Here is an 18,511-nt window from a genome sequence, read left to right as displayed (position 1 = left end):
ACAGAGAATGTGCATGTTTCTTTTTGTTTTCATATTTTAATTTATATTTAATTGTGTTGTGGTTTGCAGTGTTTTGTGTTGTTTCACTTTAAATTTGTAAAAGGAAAAAGCTGAAAATTTAAATAGTTAAAAGTTGAAATGTGAATAGTTGATTTTTGTATTATATGATTTATTTATTACATTTTATGTGGAGTGAATAAACAAAAGTATTTTTACGGTGGCCCCTAGAGATAAAGCACATACAAACTTCAAATCACGTACAAACTCGGAAGCATGTACAAACTCCAAAACACGTAAAAACTCTAAAACACGTAAAAACACGTACAAACTCCAAAACACGTAAAAACTCCAAAACACGTAAAAACACATACAAACTCCAAAACACGTAAAAACTCAGAAGCACATAAAAACTCAAAACACGTACAAAAGACAACAGAAGTGCTCCAGGATGCTGGGGGCAGTGTTGAACTTTTGTTACCGAGTGGCTACACAAGCCAGCAAGTACCAATGACTGGATTTGTTGTGTGGTAGTAACAGGTAAATGAACTTTTTTTTTTTAATTATTTGAATATATATGAGTGCCTGTGTATAAATACACAAACAATACACACATGCTTTCAATTGTGTAATTTAAGTGATCTAGTAGCTCTGCTTTGGAAGTTCAGTTCATGCTAGAAATGTGTCTTGGAGTTTGTACGTGTTTTGTCTCTAGGGGCCACCGCATATATTTATATATAAACATATATAAATAAAACCACTTTTTTTACGTTAGTAATTCCTTTTGTGCATAATTTTATATTATTGTTAATAATAAATAAATTAAAGCAACAAAACAACCTGAAGAGCCGGTTCGGAGCCGAAAGAGCCGGCTCTTTTTAGTGAGCCGAACCGAAAGAGCCGGTTCTCTAAAAAGAGCCGGAAATCCCATCACTAATGCTTTGTACTTCAGAGCACTTGGCCTATCATATTGTCTAGTACAAAGCACTGAAATGTGATGAGCTTTGGAAAATAATACGTGAACAATTAAAGGAGAGAGCCATTACAACAGCATACAACAATTAATGCTTAAAAAAAAAAAAGTTTTGTAATGGAAGTTAGTGAATTGCCAACTGTAGTTTCTAGAATAGAAAGAGCATGAAGATTGAAGTGTGAGTATGAGCTGATACTACTACTGGACCGAGCTCTTGGCGTGAGTGAGGTGGCTCTGAAAAGAGCCGTTGTTGGTAGGAGAGCGTGCAGCTTAAGCTCTCTCTCCGCGGATGCGGCGAGCCAGCTGGATGTCTTTGGGCATGATGGTGACCCTTTTGGCGTGGATGGCGCACAGGTTGGTGTCCTCGAAGAGTCCGACCAGGTAAGCCTCGCTTGCCTCCTGCAGAGCCATGACAGCAGAGCTCTGGAAGCGCAGGTCGGTCTTGAAGTCCTGAGCGATCTCACGGACCAGACGCTGGAAGGGCAGCTTGCGGATCAGCAGCTCGGTGGATTTCTGATAACGGCGGATCTCGCGCAGAGCCACGGTACCAGGCCTATAACGGTGGGGCTTCTTGACGCCTCCGGTGGCCGGGGCGCTCTTACGAGCAGCCTTGGTGGCTAGCTGCTTCCTGGGGGCTTTGCCGCCAGTAGACTTGCGAGCAGTCTGCTTTGTTCTTGCCATTCTTCCTCACTTTTCTTTCCCCGTGATACGAGCAGAAAATGTAGCGAACAGAGGAGACTCGCTGCTCTTATAGTGTGTGACTGGCTGTGACGCGGTGCCGCTCCGGCTCGTGATTGGTGACGGGCTCCACGTGGAGCACCGCCCGCCTCGGTGTGTGCTGCTCATTGGAGAAAAGTGCATTGATGTTGCGCGCTGCCGCAAGCCTCTCTGCGATTGGTGCGTGACGAAGCTGCGCGCGCTCTGCGGAAATATAAGCGAGGCTTTGAGCTGATCGGACCATATTTTCTCTCAGTCTCGATACTACAAAGAAAATAACCTGTCAAAATGAGTGGACGCGGAAAGACCGGAGGCAAAGCCAGAGCTAAGGCCAAGACCCGCTCCTCCCGTGCCGGGCTTCAGTTCCCCGTGGGTCGTGTCCACAGACTGCTGCGCAAAGGCAACTATGCCGAGCGTGTAGGAGCCGGCGCTCCTGTTTACCTGGCGGCTGTGCTCGAGTACCTGACCGCTGAGATCCTGGAGCTGGCTGGCAACGCAGCCCGCGACAACAAGAAGACTCGTATCATCCCGCGTCACCTGCAGCTGGCTGTGCGCAACGACGAGGAGCTCAACAAGCTCCTGGGGGGAGTCACCATCGCTCAGGGTGGTGTGCTGCCCAACATCCAGGCTGTGCTGCTGCCCAAGAAGACCGAGAAGCCCGCCAAGGCCAAGTAAACGCAAAGCGCTCGGCTTCACCAAAAACAAAGGCTCTTTTAAGAGCCAAACACTTCTCTCTGAGCAAACATCCTTCTTGCTGTTATGGTGTTTGTAACATTTTGTGTATTGGGAAATGTAGATTATGCATCTTGATTTATTTTATAATTTATATTTATTCATGTCATCAGACAGAATCAGGGACTGAAATCCACCTTCAAATAAGAACTACTTTCATTAACTCAAAAGCTCTGTGAGTTTCATTCACAAAAGAATAGACTAAACAAACTTTAGGTCTTGATATAAAACTACAGCAAAAAGCTCTGTCTCCTGCGTTGTGGTGTGGGGTCGTGTTCAACCTCATTGCTCATCTTACTGATTAAGAATACATTGGATGTCACTAATTATTAGCTTAACTGACTGTGGACACTCATCATGGTTCATGCCCTTTATAATTAAAACAGTTTCTAAGCTCATGGAAACAGACAACACGCAGTTCAAACCTTGTTAAACACAATGGGGAAATATAACAACGTGAGGTGGAGAGGGACAGGTGGAGGAAAATGTGCAGCTGTTTGCGACGTGTTCAGCGCTGCTGCTGAATTTGGGACATTTTGCAAAGTCACATCTACGCTTAGGGTTTAGTGTCTATTGTGAGTAGAATAAAACAATTCGAAGAATAGAATGTGTTTAGGTTTACTTAGATAATAGGGGGCAGCTGGTGATCAGAAGAACAGGAAATGATTCCTAAGTGTGGGTTTTGTTAGAATGACTTTGTCAACCTGTTTTAAGGACAATAGTGGATTTTTGTTCTCAAAGCTTTTCATGCGACCTTAAAGCTCTCAAGAATGACATTAAGTTGCTGAACCCTGACCTCTGACGTGCCAAATCAGCTTTTTTCAGCGATAAACTTTGGTGTGTAACTGTATAGTATGCAAAAGTGACAGTGGGGGTCTGCCTGTTATAAAGTGAGTGAAAGCTGCCTCAGCCAAGAACAAGAAGCCACAGTTACTAGTCTGGTTAGAGGACAGCCCCCCAGACTGAACAATAGAATTAGTGGAAAACTACTGTGGAGGGGGACACAGGGCAGCCCCGGACTCTTTTTCAGCTCCAAAGAATCGGTGAGGTCAAGAAGTAAACCTCAAGACTATATTTTGAAATAATTTAATTCCCCTCATCCTTCACGCTACAGAGCTCCATGGTAAAATAAATAGCAGTACGGGCTCAGCTTGGAGTAAAATGTGTCCTTGAAATCACACAATATCAATTCAACTGGACTAAATTTAGTCAGGTAAAGTTGTAGATTAGAGCTTTTCAAGTGGATTATATTAGCTAGGTATCATTAAAATATACAGTGTACTTCCAGTACAACAGCCAGTGTAGGCTTTTAAAAAACTCAATATTTCATACGTGAATAATAACATGCATCTATGAATGTATTATGTATTGTTTAATAGAATACTTTAAAATGTAGTTGCTGACCTTTAACAGTTTATTTCTTGTATGATGTTTCACAGTAAAAGTGGTGTGATGCTTGTATTACGAAGGTGTGATTGTAAATATTGAGTTGTTAATATTTGTATTCTTATAGTTGCAGACTTGCTTAGACAGCACTAATGTGCACCATGATAAGATAAGATAAGATAACCTTTATTAGTCCCACACGTGGGAAATTTGTTTTGTCACAGCAGGAAGTGGAGAGTGCAAAAGTTATGATAGTAATCCAAGTTGTAATTGTAATGAGGACAATGGAGGAAAAAAAGCGCTTTAATAATAGGACATTATTGTGAATGACAGAGTGGTGAGTGAGTGAGAGGAAGGAGCTCTTGTGTGTTGCTGTGGTGGCTCTGAGAAGAGCCGTTGTTGAGTGTGAGAGCGGTGTCAGCTCACTTCTTCTTGGCTGCTGTGGCCGCCTTCTTGACTTTGGGCTTGGCGGCCTTCTTGGCGGGGGATTTCTTTGGTGCGGGAGCCTTCTTGAGCACCTTCTTGGGGCTCTTTGCTGCTTTCTTGGTGCTTTTGGGCGCTTTCTTGGCCGCCGCTGCGGGCTTCTTGGCCTTCTTTGGCGACTTCTTAGCGGCTGCGGGCTTCTTAGCTGCTGCTGCTGCCTTCTTGGGCGACTTCTTAGCAGCTGCTGCCGGTTTCTTGGCTTTGGCCGCGGCGGGCTTCTTGGCTTTAGGAGCGGCTTTCTTCGCGGGCTTCTTGGCTTTGCTCTCAGTAACCTTCTTGTTCATCTTGAAGGATCCGGAGGCCCCGGTGCCCTTAGTCTGCACCAGAGTGCCCTTCGCCACCAGGCTCTTGATGGCAGTCTTGACGCGGGCCTTGTTCTTGTCCACATCGTAGCCTCCGGCAGCCAGAGCCTTCTTGAGCGCGGCTGCGGACACGCCGCTGCGCTCCTTGGAAGCGGCCACGGTTTTCACAATCAGCTCGCCCACGCTGGGGCCGACCTTCTTGGGCTTGGAAGCCGTCGTCTTCTTCTTCTTGGCCGCCTTGGCCGGGACGGCAGCAGGTGCGGGAGCTTCCTCGGACATTTTCCTCTTTCGCGTCTGATCGAGATTCACGGTACAGTGATGGCAAGTCGGAAGCGCCACGCTGCACTTAAACGCATCATGAGAACCGTTGAGAGTGAAGGCAGCGCGCGCAGCTCTTGCGCGTGCCTCGCAATGCTTCATTTTGTGTTTCGTGTCTCGGGATCAAAGAGCTCAAAGTGAGTGTGTGAGCAGCACTGCAGGTCGACAGTGGAGCCGTCCACAGCGGGCTTGTGTCTCCTCGTGCAGGCCTCGTGTCGGGCTCTCGTGCTCTCTGCTCTCGGTTCGTGGAGCTCCCAAAGCTCGGCGACTCGGTGCGGAGGTCAGCGCTGCTCGGCGGCTTCTTGGACTCTTTTCTCTGCTAAAACCGGTGGAGCCGCAGCAGAGCTCCGTAAAAAGCCTTTTCCAGCTGATACACATGTTTGTTCACGCACTCCGAGTTAAAAGCAGCATCTGGTGAGCGCAGCTGTGGGACAAAGTGACGCTGCGAGCTCCCAGCAAACACACCGATGCTGCTGGAGGCCCACGGAGCAGCGAGACCTGTGTGACAGCTGCTCACTTCTAACCAAAGCACAGTTTCACTCACATTGTTGTACAGAAGCTTCATTAGTGACCTTACAGCAGCTCGCTTCCACACTTTGGCTCTGATCTCTTAGTCTGCATCCACAAACTGATCACTGAGTATCTCAATGTGTAATACTCAACACCTGCTAAAAACACACAGCCATCTCACTGTTAATCACTCTCTTTCGCTATTAGTCAAAAATTATTTTATCCTTGTATCTATTCTATTTATTATTATCGTAATAAGGTTGTTGTTATTATTTGTTATTTATTTTATCCTGCTCTGCCCATGTGGGTGCATTTCCCAGCTCTGGCACTAATAAAGCTTATGCCCAGTATATCTCTGCTCCTCTTTCTGGAGGATTCTGTTATTATCCCACCTACTGAAAAATATGTGACCACAGTTTTTTTTGTGCATAAGTCAAATCCTGAACAATACCCCTGACCCACACCATCATGTGCTGACCAGTCACCGGAGTGTGTTTAGTGAGAGTCTGAGATGACCAAAAATCCCCTCTGAACACCACAGGAAATCATTCCTACCTACCTCCTGTACAACTCCATCTTATGCACAGCACTTACTACAATAGTTGCATTATATAAAAGGTGGCTATGGAGCCATCAAGTTAGGAGTTAGATTGAAGAAAGCTTTGATGGAAATTCCTCTGGGAATTGCTAGGAAAGCTGGATGTGAAGGACACAGCAGGGCCTGCCTGTGGCATAGGTAGTATAGGCAAATGCTAACAGTGTCATCCATCCAGGGGCACCACAAGTGAGGAAAAAATACAAAAAAAATGATGATACCAATTCATATCTTTCTTAGTATACACTTTGACATCTAATTAGCCATTTTTTGCCCTCTAATAGTCCAACAAACTAGCCCTTTGTATCCTGGTTAGTCTAGTTGTGTGTTAAAGTGCACATCAAGTTAGGTGGGTTTGTCATTTCAACCATGTGCAGTGCAGTACACAGTGAAGTAGTGATGGCTCGCTTGAAGCATGTGTCAAAAAAATCAACACACTGCTTCAGAAGCACTGTGTCGAAGCTTGATTCGTTTGGCCAGAATCACGTGATCAGTGACGTCCGAAGCTTCATTTAGAGTCTAACGGCTTCGGTGTCTGATTCAATGGTTTATAAGCAGGTGACTCATTCATTTGTGGAGTTTTTTGAGGAGGAGGAGAGGAGGTTCTGTTGTGTGGCAGTATTTTCTAGTGATGGGCAGATGAAGCTTCATGAAGCACTGAAGCTTTTCATCCAATTGGTTCACCCCAGCGCAAAGCTTCTTGAAGCTTTATTTGCTCTAGCAGGACACCTACTGGACGTAAAAATATTAGTTGGCATGAATTTGAAGAGTGTGGCCTTTTGCACACAGCCTGTAAATGTCAACAACAAAAGGAGTGTGTAAAACATGTATATTGTAGTGATGGCAGTATACTGTGTATATTTATACTGGCAGTATGGAAAATGATCATTTGGAAATGCTTAAAATGGAAATGATCATTTACTGTGAGGTGAGGTGTGGTTGGGGTGTGGACGGTAGTTGTGCTTTTGTAACGTTGAGGTATGGACAGCTACACACTGAGGCCTCAGTCCTGCCCATATTTTATTGTGTAAAAACTAAATTTTCACTGCTTTTATGACCTTTCTAGTGGGGAGAACATAGCTAAGATTTAATGATTTAACAAATCTTTTGAATCCTTTGTCCTCCACAATGCTAAATGGCTGGAAGTCCTCAATCACCATGGTAACCAGGTCTTCATCTATTTGAGATTGTCTTTATTGTCTTTCCTCGGGAGAACAAAGCACAAATATAAATATCACACACGTAACTTATTACAGTTGTATAATATTGTTATATCATTTAGTAACATTACTGCATGCTATATTATCATTGCATTTGATGGCTCACCTGGTCTTGCTCCACAATCGGTGTTCCCCTTATTCTCATGCAAAGCTCTGTAGTGCCTAAGCATGGATGAGGTGTTGTTGTTATATCCCAGCTCCCTGGCACAGAGCAAAACTTCACCTTGTACAAAAGTAAAGCCGCTTAACATAAATTGTATTGCACCATCAGTATTATGAAAATACATCTTCTGTAGAAATTTACATACCTTTGTTGGGAGGAATAAGATCAAAATGTTCCCACACAGGGGAGGACATCCTCCTCTTCTTAGCTGGCTCCATTCTCTCCTGACTTTCTCTCCTCACTCTCATAAACCTCCAAACGGTCTCCAAACTCTCACTAACCGCAACTCTCCATCAAACACCCACATTTTGAATGAAGTCTGAGGGGTTTATATCGCTGTCATATCTCGCGGCAAAGTTCGAACCACTTCATGAACCAGTCACGTGGTACAGCCGGGCAGCGAGGCTTCGGACGTCATCATTTTCAGCTCCTCCCATAAATGAAGCAAGCCTCGATACGCGCATCGCGGAAACGCCCCCTCCATTACTCGGCACAAGCTTCGAAGCCTCGATACAGAACGTCCCATCACTAGTATTTTGAGTTGATTTTGGTCGATCGGGTGGGTTTTCTATGGAGCGCCTGCAGGGGACATGGGAGAAAAAAAAATTAAGACGGATTAAGATTAATTTAAGCTAACGGGAGGTCGAGAGCTACTACAGCCGGGAGGAACACCGCTTTCCCGGCACATCGTGCCTCGACCTCCCGGTCGGCTTCGAGCCGGCGTTCGAAGAATGCGGCTAAACGTTTTGCGAGATCTCGCAAAAGTCAGTCTTAATTTTTTTTTCTCCCATGCCCCCTGCGGGGCTCCGTAGTTTTCCAGCTTTGTGTTCTGGCTGTTTGCTTGTGTTTTGTGTGTTTTTATTTTAACTGGAAACGGGAAAAACTTAAAATGTCAAAAATCTGCTTTTCATAATATAAATATCATTAAACTTTAGAAAGACTTCCATTTGATTCGCAACATTTAATGTTACAAAAAGATATTTTATTTTTGAAATCTCAAAATTTTAGTCTAGAAAATGTGCAGCAATTTAATTTATTTGTTCTCTTTAGCTGATAGTTGGTGGGGCCCAGGTACACTGTAACTGCATCTCTACCAGTTTTTCTGCACTCTTCGCATAGTGGAACAAATCCTCTTAAATAAAAATGGAAAAGGGATTACCTTAAATGCATCATGCTGTAAATTTGTAAGTTCATACGCATTTTTTCTTTCCATTTCACGATCAATTCTGCCCCCAGGTCAAAGATATGTATAGGAAAATGTCCCTAATATAATATTTATTTAAAAAAAAAAAAAACCCCGTCTAGCGATTAATTGTATAAGTGCATGGAGGTGGGACCTCACAGCAGAAGCCGAAAACTGCAACAAGACGAATACAGACGACCAAAACTATACAGACACGACCATGCAATGAAAAGCTGCAACATGAATGTTGCTACTAGTTTTGTGCCAAAGCATTTTAATCTTATGATTAGCGCAACTTTGCATATAAGAAAAAAAAGTATACTTTGAACTAAAACCAGGAGATAACTAAAAAGTCGTATTAACTCTGTTTGTAGTAAGTATGTCTTTTGACAAAGTAAAAAGCAGGAACACATTTCTGTTGACTAGGGTTCAATACAGCGGATTAATATCACAAGATGGCAGAACAAAGCTCTGAAAGTGAAAGTGTGTGGCTCTTAAAAGAGCCGTTTGATGGATTGGAGAGAATGAGTTTACCCGCCGAAGCCGTACAGAGTGCGGCCCTGCCTCTTCAGAGCGTACACCACATCCATGGCGGTCACAGTCTTCCTCTTAGCGTGCTCAGTGTAGGTGACGGCGTCGCGGATGACGTTCTCCAGAAACACCTTGAGCACACCGCGGGTCTCCTCGTAGATCAGACCGGAGATACGCTTCACTCCGCCACGGCGAGCCAGACGGCGGATGGCCGGTTTGGTGATGCCCTGGATGTTATCACGGAGAACTTTACGGTGACGCTTGGCGCCTCCTTTGCCGAGTCCTTTGCCGCCCTTGCCTCGTCCACTCATGGTTATTGTTTCTTCTCTGAACGAACAAAGTCGAATGAATCTCAACCCCACGGAGCCGTGTTATTATCTGTGCTCGGCGGACGTAAAAGAAAACAGACTGATCGCTGGACCGCTCGAAGCTCAGTGGCCCCGCCCACTCTTCTATTCTCTAAATGTGGAAATGTTGTCTTTTGTTAATGACAAATTAAGTCTAACCGAAGGGAGGCTCACACCAAATCGCAACTTTCAACCTCAGCTTTAGTGGAAAAGTACTGAGGAGGGGGACACAGGGCAGCCACTGACTCTTCTCCTCCAGCTGGGAGGGCCTTAACACTACAGAACTCCATATGTTCAAATGTACATGAATCAAAATGGTTATGAAACGAGTAATGAAATAAATACATGGTAAAATAAATAGCAGTACGGGCTCAGCTTGGAATAAAATGTGTCCTTGAAATGACTGAATGTCAATTCCACTGGCCTAGATTTAGTCAGGTAAGGTTGTAAAGTAGAGTTTACTTCCACTACAACAGCCAGTGTAGGCTTAAAAAAAAATAAAAATAGAACAATATTTCATACATTAATAATAATATGCATCTATAAATGTATTATGTGTTGTTTAATAGAATATTTTAAAATGTAGTTGCTAACTTTTAACAGTGAAACAAGAGCATGGTGCTGCATATAACAGACAGGACCACAGACGGGTCTAGAAAATGTGCAGCAATTGAATTTATTTCTTCTCTTTAGCTGATAGTTGGTGGGGCCCAGGTACACTGTAACTGCATCTCTACCAGTTTTTCTGCACTCTTTGCATAGTGGAACAAATCCTAAGTAAAAGTAAAATTTATTTATATAGCACATTTCACAGATAAAAATCACAAAGTGCTTTACAATAAGATCAGACATACAAGTTAAAATTAATTAAAAGCCCGTTTGTATAAAATGTCTTCAGCTGCTTTTTAAAGGAGTCAGTAGAGTCTAGACAGCGTAAAGACAACGGCAGAGAGTTCCACAGCCTACGTGCCAGTGCCTGAAAAGCCCGATCCCCACGTGTTTTAAACCTAGTACGTGGGACCACCAGTAGCCTCTGACTTGAAGACCTAAGTGCTCGGGATGAAGCATGAGGTTTCAGCACGTCAGAGATGTACTGGGGAGCTTCACCGTGCAGAGCTCTAAAAGTTAAAACTAAAATTTTAAAATTAACCCTAAAATTTACAGGCAACCAATGAAGAGAAGCCAAAACTGGAGTAATGTGTGACCTCGTGTTTGTACCAGTTAAAAGTCTTGCCGCTGCATTCTGTACACACTGCAGAAGAAAAAAAAAAAGTATTCTTTGAACTAATACCAAGTGTTTAATTAAAAAAAAAAAAAAAATCTCATTAGCTGTGTCTGTAGAAAGACAAAGTCACTACAAAGTAAAAACCGGAACACATTTCTGTAGACTAGGGTCAGTAAAGCGGATTGATAGCACCCAGTGACACAAAAGTGGACATACGCGATTATAGTAGTTGTAACATAGTGAGCTGCATGTTTAACGGCAGGAATTCTGCTCGTCAGTATGACGTGTGTGGCTCTGAAAAGAGCCGTTGTGTTGACGTCTGAGTTGCAGTCAGCTTACTTTGAGCTCGTGTACTTGGTGACGGCCTTTGTGCCCTCAGACACTGCGTGCTTGGCCAGCTCACCGGGGAGAAGGAGTCGCACTGCGGTCTGGATCTCCCTGGAAGTGATAGTGGAGCGTTTGTTGTAGTGAGCCAGGCGAGATGCCTCGGCAGCGATGCGCTCGAAGATGTCGTTGACAAACGAGTTCATGATGCTCATGGCTTTGGAGGAGATCCCGGTGTCGGGGTGGACCTGCTTCAGCACCTTGTACACGTAGATGGCGTAGCTCTCCTTCCTGGTCTTTCTCTTCTTCTTGCCGCCCTTGCCGGCGGTCTTGGTCACGGCTTTCTTGGAGCCCTTCTTGGGCGCTGACTTGGCAGGTTCAGGCATTTTCGTTCCTCGATACTCTGCAGTAACGAATGAGCTCCGTGACCGAGAGCGGCGCTTTTTATACAGGCTGTATGCTAATACCACTGCGCGGGCCCTCGGATCTCATTGGTGGAGCCGTACAGTGGGCCGGACGTTGTGTTGGAGGGAGTTTGTGAACTTTGCTGAAACAGGCGCGCATCTAACAAAGACAGTGGGCTGTGTGATTGTGTCCTCGTTTGCTGACAGTCATTTGTTCTAAATGAGCAGTACATGTGGAGCTCTGTGTGGCAGATATGGATGTGTTAGTAGCAGTATTGTCTTCAGACAATAATGAAACAATTCTGCCTGGTTTCGTGTCTCTGTGTTCCATGTCTCTGTGTTACATCCATATCCAAAAATTGTACTCAAATAAGAGTAGCATTACTTTAAAATATTATTACTCAAGTAAAAGTGAAAAGTAGATGTCAAAAAAGTTATTCAAGTAAGAGTAAAAAAGTACTTGGCGAAAAGACTACTCAAGTAGTGAGTAACTGTTTGAAATATCCGATTTATTTTTTAAATAAATTTTATCAGACAAACAAAAATTAATAAATATACAAATTTTACCATTTTCAAAAGGAATATATGTAAAAACATCAACAAAATAAGGCACAACAATTCTAATTTCCAGATTTCAGTTTTTCACAACATAAAGCTTTTTTCACCAATACCTACAGTAAATAATATAAATATATAAACATTGCAAACAATTACCAGTGACAAGATATGCTGTAAACCTTATATTCACTGAAGGCTCTCCCTCCCATTCTACTTTTAAATACTCTAGGAACAACAAGTAGGCCTGCAGAGCGAGAGCGGAGTGCTCTAATAGGGTGATATGGTACTACAAGGTCATTAAGATAAGATGGGGCCTGATTATTTAAGACCTTGTATGTGAGGAGCAGGATTTTGAATTCAATTCTGGATTTAACAGGAAGCCAAAACAGGAGAAATATGCTCTCTCTTCCTAGTCCCTGTCAGGACTCTTGCTGCAGCATTTTGGATTAGCTGAAGGCTTTTCAGTGAGTTTTTTGGACATCCTGATAATGATGACTTACAGTAGTCCAGCCTAGAAGTAATAAATGCATGAACTGGTTTTTCAGCGTCACTCTGAGACAGGATATTTCTAACTTTAGAGATGTTGCGCAAATGGAAGACAGCAGTCTTACATATTTGTTTAATATGTGCGTTGAAGGACATGTCCTGGTCAAAAATGACTCCAAGGTTCCCACAGCGTTACTGGAGGTAGCATAAAGGTAATGTAAAGGATCTCTTGTATAGAATTGAAAATGAACTGGAAATTTTGAAGATGTGGTTTGATATCAATAAATTGTCCCTTAATTTCAAGGAGACTGAATTCATGCTTTTTGTGAGTAGAAAAGAATATGAATGAATATTTCTACATAATTTACTTCAACTTCTGCTAGCAACACTACTGAGGTGACTATAGGTCAGGAGGTGGAGCAGGTCATCTACTCCATCTTAGCCTTCAGCTCCTGTCAAGTTAAACCGATTTTAAAACAAATGAAAATAGCCACCGGTGTATAAGGACCTCGGCCCAATAGCCAGAAATCCACCCAGGCAAAGCAGCAGTTCGGCAATCTCTAAATTAAAGCAGGACATCACTTACACTGAACAGCTGACCTCAGCAGGAATATCCCTCCCACCCTGCTTCATATCTAGGGTTAGGGTCACACCCTAATAAGTAACGGCAAGTGGTGGCTGGAGTCTACTACAAGCTTCTCCGCAGGAATAATGTACAGGACTCCAGCAAAATCAAGGCGATGGTATTTTCCGCTGTTTGGCATCTCAAATGCCTGGCTTGTTCACAAGAGGGACTGTGCCCTACTGAATGTGAAACCGCTCCCTGTCAAAAGGTTTTGTCTAGCAGTTTCCATCAAAGGTTGGTCGACCATCATCTTCTTCTCCACCTCAAATGTTGCCTCAGCAGAAACATTTCACCCCAAGACCTTCACATCCACAACAAGATGTGCGTTATGACAACTTGGGACACCTGCCACTTCACTCTGACAACCGAGGCCGGTGTAACCTCTGTCCAAAGGGAGTGTCAAGGTGAAATTGTCAGAAGTGCAAAGTGTTTCTGTGAAGAATGCCCACCAGCAGTGCTTTGTTGCATATCACCGGAAATCTAACGCCTCTAAATCTCAATGGCAGTGGGTTCTATAGCACTACAAATCTCTTTTATATGTTCAGTGTACTCTGCTGCGAAGTTGCAGAAGTTTATAAGTTTTATTAAACTTAAAAAAAATTTTTTTGTGTATTCTGAGTTTTGCCATGAATGAAAATCTCTACTGTTTGGTAGAGGACTATGTTTAAAAAACTATAGAGTTGGTTAAAAAAATATCTAAACTTTGTTGCTGTTGTTCTAAAGGAAAAAACAATGCAAAGAATTATTTCTTAAATTGCAGTTTTCTTGGTGTGAACCTCAAAGGCTTAATGCTTGAAGTGGTTACTTTCTAAGGATGTAAGCTGTACGGAGTACTGCACATGTAGCTTTGAATGATTCTTGATGAGGTATTGCTCATAGACTGTTTGGTTTTTTTACCTTAGTATTTAATAAAAACTCAGTAAAATAAATAAATAAATAAACAAACACACACAGAGTCAGTTGTCAGTTCTAAAATTATTGATCAGTGAAAACATTAAACATAACTTTGAACTTAAGCTGCCAAATGGCTGTAATCGGTTTCAGCATGTAAATACAGTTGTGGCAAGAGACAGAAAACACGCTGCTGTTTGCACATATTCAGTCCAGTTTATTGAAGAACACCTCAGGCTGTCAGGTTGAAACAGTCGGTCGTGGTTTTGTAACATAAACACTGGACCTCCTCTCAGCGTCCCCGCTCTATCTGCTATTCCCAAACAGAAAGGCTCAAGTTTCTCTGTGACTGCAGCTGCCAGTTAAAGCTGACGTCACAGCCCAATTTAACAGCATTATGCTAGTAATTAGAATCAAACATGTGATAAAGGAGAGCCCTTGAGGACAAATATGCATCATGGGAACTGCTGATAATGAATGAAATAATCTTTAGGAAAATTTATCTGAGGAGAATTTTTTTATTTTAGTCTGGCTCCAGTCCCATCTGCTATCATGAAGAAGGCGGGTGTTTAACCTATGCTGCAGCGAGACACCGGGTGGCGATATAGACTGGCTTCATTCTTTGGGAGCTATTAGGTCATCTACGTTTTTTTACAGTCACTGGTGCAAATGAAGAGAATTTCATCTGAGTCGGTTGTAGGGGAAAGCCAGACTGTAGCCACCCTACAAAAAGAGCAAACCCTCACAAAAACATGATGACACTACACAACAAAGCAATAATAAAAAACAAAAAAAAATGTATGACAGGTGAAAAGCTAATAAAGTACTTCATTATAACAGTGACATGAAAAAAATGGCACAGAATACAAATTATGTGAATGACCATTTATGTTAAAAATGAGTGCTACACATTCCACTTGGCCAATCAGTGCCCTCTGGCTGCCTCCGAGGTCCCACAGGCTACCCCAACCCAATAGGAATTCTTCTACAGCCTGGTGGCTCCCTTCACCTCCGGTGTCCATGTGGTTCAGCAGTTACCACCACAAAAGGGCACCAACCATCTTACAGCCACAGCTCAATGCAGCTTCAGTGATGAAGGTGCTGAACATGGTCCAGTCAGTTTCAATGTCCTCAGTGTCGTACAGACTCCTGTCAAAGCTCTGCCGTAGGTGAGAGTGGAAGATGCCTCTACTAAGTATTCCCAACACACCATCATTAAACATTTAGGTCTGTCCAGTGTCCTCCCACGCTGCCTGATTTATCTCACCCCAGGTGGGGATCTTTTGACAGCTTAGCACCTCTCATCACTCGAGTGTCCAGAACATACGGCCGGATATCTGATGATGTTTACAAAACCGATCAGCATGTGACCTAGGGTGTCCTGGTGCCACATGCACTTATGGTGACTCTTGTGTTTAAATATGTTCTTGTACCTTATCGTACCATAAGTAGTGCAGAGACAACCCCTCGACCCGCCCAGTTCCTTAGAGAAAGGGGGGGGGGGGGGGCTTTCGGTCACGTCGGAAAGCTGAATCAGACAAACGGACTCAAATGCAGATCACACACGGAGGCACTGGTGAATGGGATTTACAAGTCTTTATTTACAAAAGAGTGTAATAGCGATGGCTTGACTGTCAACTGTGAATCATGGTGTGACGTGACCTGTGAGAGATGTGTGATTTACTTGAAAGCAAGTAGAAAACATGAACTGTAAAAAATAACATAAGGCACTCGAATAACTATGGACACAGGGATTCTGTGAGGTGAGGGAAAAGGGAGTTTTCAGGCCAGGGAACGAAACCAGAAGTTTCTGAATGCCTGCAATGAGAGGAGACAAAGTTCATAAGGTGTTTCTGTGAAGAACGGTTGTGAATGAATCATGAACTATAACTGTACTTATTGGCACAGGAGGGGTTAGTGGCCCGGGTGAGAGGATGAGGGTTCCAGCTAGTGATCATCTACAGGTTGCAGTGTTGCCAACTCCTCAGTAAGGAAAATCGCTATTGGCTGTCCGAAAAGTCGCTAAAAAAACCATCATGGCCTAACAGGAACACAGTGGAAAGAAACTGTAGCATTCGGATTGTCTACATTCAAAGGAACTACTTCCTTTCATAGTTATGTGCGAAATGCGGCTGTATAAATGTCTTGCAGCCGCTGGCGTGCGCACTCACAACAATGGCTGAGCGTAGTTGGAGTCATGTGCGGATGTATTTTACCTCCACAAACAGCAGACGTTCGCTGCTCGTGTTAAACGTTATATATAAGTCACTTAGACAACCTAAAAATGTTATTGTTGGGCTTTTTTCAGTGTTTTGTTTGTTCGTGAGTAAATCGGTTTGGCTGAGATTAAAGTTATTAGATTAGATTAGATTAGATTAGATTAGATAAAATAAAACGTTATTAATCCCCCGAGTGGGTTCCTCCTTGGTTTTCACACAGCTGACTAAACGTCAAACAGAAAACTGATTAAACACAAGTGTGAGACAGTCGAGAATTTACGCCAGTGTCCTGTTATATTTTAGATAGCAAGGAGCAGACGGCTGAGTTTATTAAACTCCACCGAGACAGCGGTGACGCTAATCAGAAGGCTACACCGTCCAATTTCACGGCCGTTTACTTCCGGCCTACCCGACCTTCTGAGGACCCGGCCCACGTAGACCGCGAAGGCCGGGTCCCCATGAATTTGAACACGACCGTGGTTTGCGATACATGTGGCAAAAAAGTGAGGTGTTGTGGCCATACTTGCCAACCTTGAGACCTCAGAATTAGGGAGACATTCAAAAGGACTGTTGGGGGTGATAAATACACCCTTCTGAATGACATCCACCAAGTTTGAAGCAGAAACATTGTTTCAGTGACAAGATATAGGCCACAATCACTTTTTGGCAGGCTGAAAATGGCATATTATCAATGTTAATGTTTCTTTACAGGTTATCCAGCAGTTCTAAGGGACTGTTTGAGATGTAATATTTGACATATGACCCTTCTAGATGACATCCGCCAAGTTTGAAGCAGAATTATTGTTTCAGTGACAAGTTATAGTCCACAATCACAAGCACGCTAACGTCACATAAATGTGTTTGGGTTTTTTCCCTCCACGTTATATCAGTTGCACAGAAGTAGCTGGCAACGCAAGTAATCCGGGCGCTGCAGCTTTAAGCAGCTGCGCGCGCTCCCGCGGACGGCAATCAGTTTCTGGCAGACAATGACTTTTTGGCACAACACCGGCCTCGTCTTCCCTTCGAGAAGTGCATGCTTAAATGAAGAAGAGTAAAGATGAATGAAGATGAATAAAGATGAATAAAGATTTTGTGAAAATGACTACTGAGTCCGGTGCCATCTCTGGATGCTCGAGGAATAAAAAGAACCGGGGTAAAACTGATTTCCCAACAGTTTTGGTGCCGAAACCCTTGGGAATTCGCTCAAGGCCCAGAGATGAATTGGCAGAGCTGAGATCGTGAAACGAGGCGAACAGAGAGCTAGCTCACATGATTAACCCTTTAGAACTGGTAGGAGCGGACACGCTCCATTTTGCGTAACTATTTTTAAATCCCGGTAGCTCTGCAACCACGTGAGCTAGCGCAATAATTTTTTTTCATATGTAACCGGAGGAATTGTACTTACATCTTATGCCATCAGCTTGTCCTAGGTCACAGTTTCCTTCCACATAAAGCTTTGCAAAAACTGCATAAAAAGCGCTTGTAGCAACAAAAACATAATATTCCAGAAACACGCTTTGCCGATCCGATCAGCTGTTTGTAACACTTCCTATGTCCATCAGCGCGAACTATCACATGACCGCATGACCTGCGCGTGTCACGGGTTTGGTTACCCCACCTAGTCTCGGATGCAGGGCTAGGACTTGAAGGCAGGAGATCCAGGGTGGTGACCTGGGGATTCGTGGCTCCTTAAATAACTAAGTCGGGGAGAGGTCCCTGTCACAGTCTGAAGTATGCATAAAAGCAGGATCGGTTGCTTTCGCCGGTTAGATTCCGAGCTGAGTTGAACCCAGTGCCTGATGCAGAAGGAGGACGGTGTAGTGTGTGTGAAAGCGCCGTTAGAGTCGGCGTCTCGTCTGAAGACGGAAGTCAATTAAAGTAACAAAAAGGATTCGTGTCTAAAAGTGTGTGTTTGTGGTGTGCAGAAATCGCGTCAGGCGGCCGTGTCGCGAATTGTTGCAAGCTGTGAAGTCAATTGGGGGGTTTAATTTGGTTTTATATTTTTGGGGGAAAAGTAGCCGCGGTATCGAGTCCGTGGCGCAGTTTGAATGATTTGTGAAGTGTACGAGAGCGGACGGGCACCCTCTCTGTGTGCTGATTAGGGCGTTGTCCTGAATTAGCAGAAGTGTCTCGCAGAAAGTTTGAATGGGACTGCGAGAAGCATGAGGTGTGTGTGAACGAACGAAGAGTAAAATGTGCGTGTGTGTGTGAGAGAGAAAGAAAAGGTGGGGGCTAGTGACCAGCCTGTGAGTGTGTGAGAATTCCTTGATGACAAAGAGGGAGACAAAGTAGATTAGTTGATTTTCTGTGACATAATAAGAG

General features: G+C 43.6%; 5 protein-coding genes across 5 annotated transcripts; 1 reads left to right on the top strand and 4 right to left on the bottom strand.

Annotated features, from left to right (window-relative positions):
- Positions 1 to 1,138: 1,138 nt before the first annotated feature.
- On the bottom strand, positions 1,139 to 1,666 carry LOC147334648 (histone H3). Its single transcript, XM_086273674.1, has one exon. It carries the CDS (start codon positions 1,649 to 1,651, stop codon positions 1,241 to 1,243), a length of 411 nt encoding a protein of 136 aa, XP_086129800.1. The 5' UTR covers positions 1,652 to 1,666; the 3' UTR covers positions 1,139 to 1,240.
- Positions 1,667 to 1,975: 309 nt separating this feature from the next.
- LOC147334647 (histone H2A-like) lies at positions 1,976 to 2,412 on the top strand. The gene has a single exon (XM_086273675.1). It carries the CDS (start codon positions 1,976 to 1,978, stop codon positions 2,360 to 2,362), a length of 387 nt encoding a protein of 128 aa, XP_086129801.1. The 3' UTR covers positions 2,363 to 2,412.
- Positions 2,413 to 4,103: 1,691 nt separating this feature from the next.
- LOC147334646 (uncharacterized) lies at positions 4,104 to 5,010 on the bottom strand. Its single transcript, XM_086273672.1, has one exon. The coding sequence runs from the start codon at positions 5,008 to 5,010 to the stop codon at positions 4,228 to 4,230; it is 783 nt and encodes a 260-aa protein (XP_086129798.1). The 3' UTR covers positions 4,104 to 4,227.
- A 3,880-nt stretch (positions 5,011 to 8,890) lies between these two features.
- On the bottom strand, positions 8,891 to 9,548 carry LOC147334645 (histone H4). Its single transcript, XM_086287380.1, has one exon. The coding sequence runs from the start codon at positions 9,419 to 9,421 to the stop codon at positions 9,110 to 9,112; it is 312 nt and encodes a 103-aa protein (XP_086143506.1). The 5' UTR covers positions 9,422 to 9,548; the 3' UTR covers positions 8,891 to 9,109.
- A 472-nt stretch (positions 9,549 to 10,020) lies between these two features.
- LOC147334644 (histone H2B 1/2) lies at positions 10,021 to 11,407 on the bottom strand. Its single transcript, XM_086287379.1, has one exon. It carries the CDS (start codon positions 11,390 to 11,392, stop codon positions 11,018 to 11,020), a length of 375 nt encoding a protein of 124 aa, XP_086143505.1. The 5' UTR covers positions 11,393 to 11,407; the 3' UTR covers positions 10,021 to 11,017.
- Between the last annotated feature and the right edge of the window lie 7,104 nt (positions 11,408 to 18,511).

This window comes from Aulonocara sp. 'chitande type north' Nkhata Bay, linkage group LG3 (assembly GCF_057382095.1).
Source record: "Aulonocara sp. 'chitande type north' Nkhata Bay isolate Kocher_YH1m ecotype deep benthic linkage group LG3, A_spYH_male_GT1.1, whole genome shotgun sequence".
In the NCBI taxonomy this organism is placed as follows: Eukaryota; Metazoa; Chordata; class Actinopteri; order Cichliformes; family Cichlidae; genus Aulonocara; species Aulonocara sp. 'chitande type north' Nkhata Bay.
Note: the sequence above shows the minus strand (reverse complement) of the source record. Positions and strands in the feature narration are given on the sequence as shown.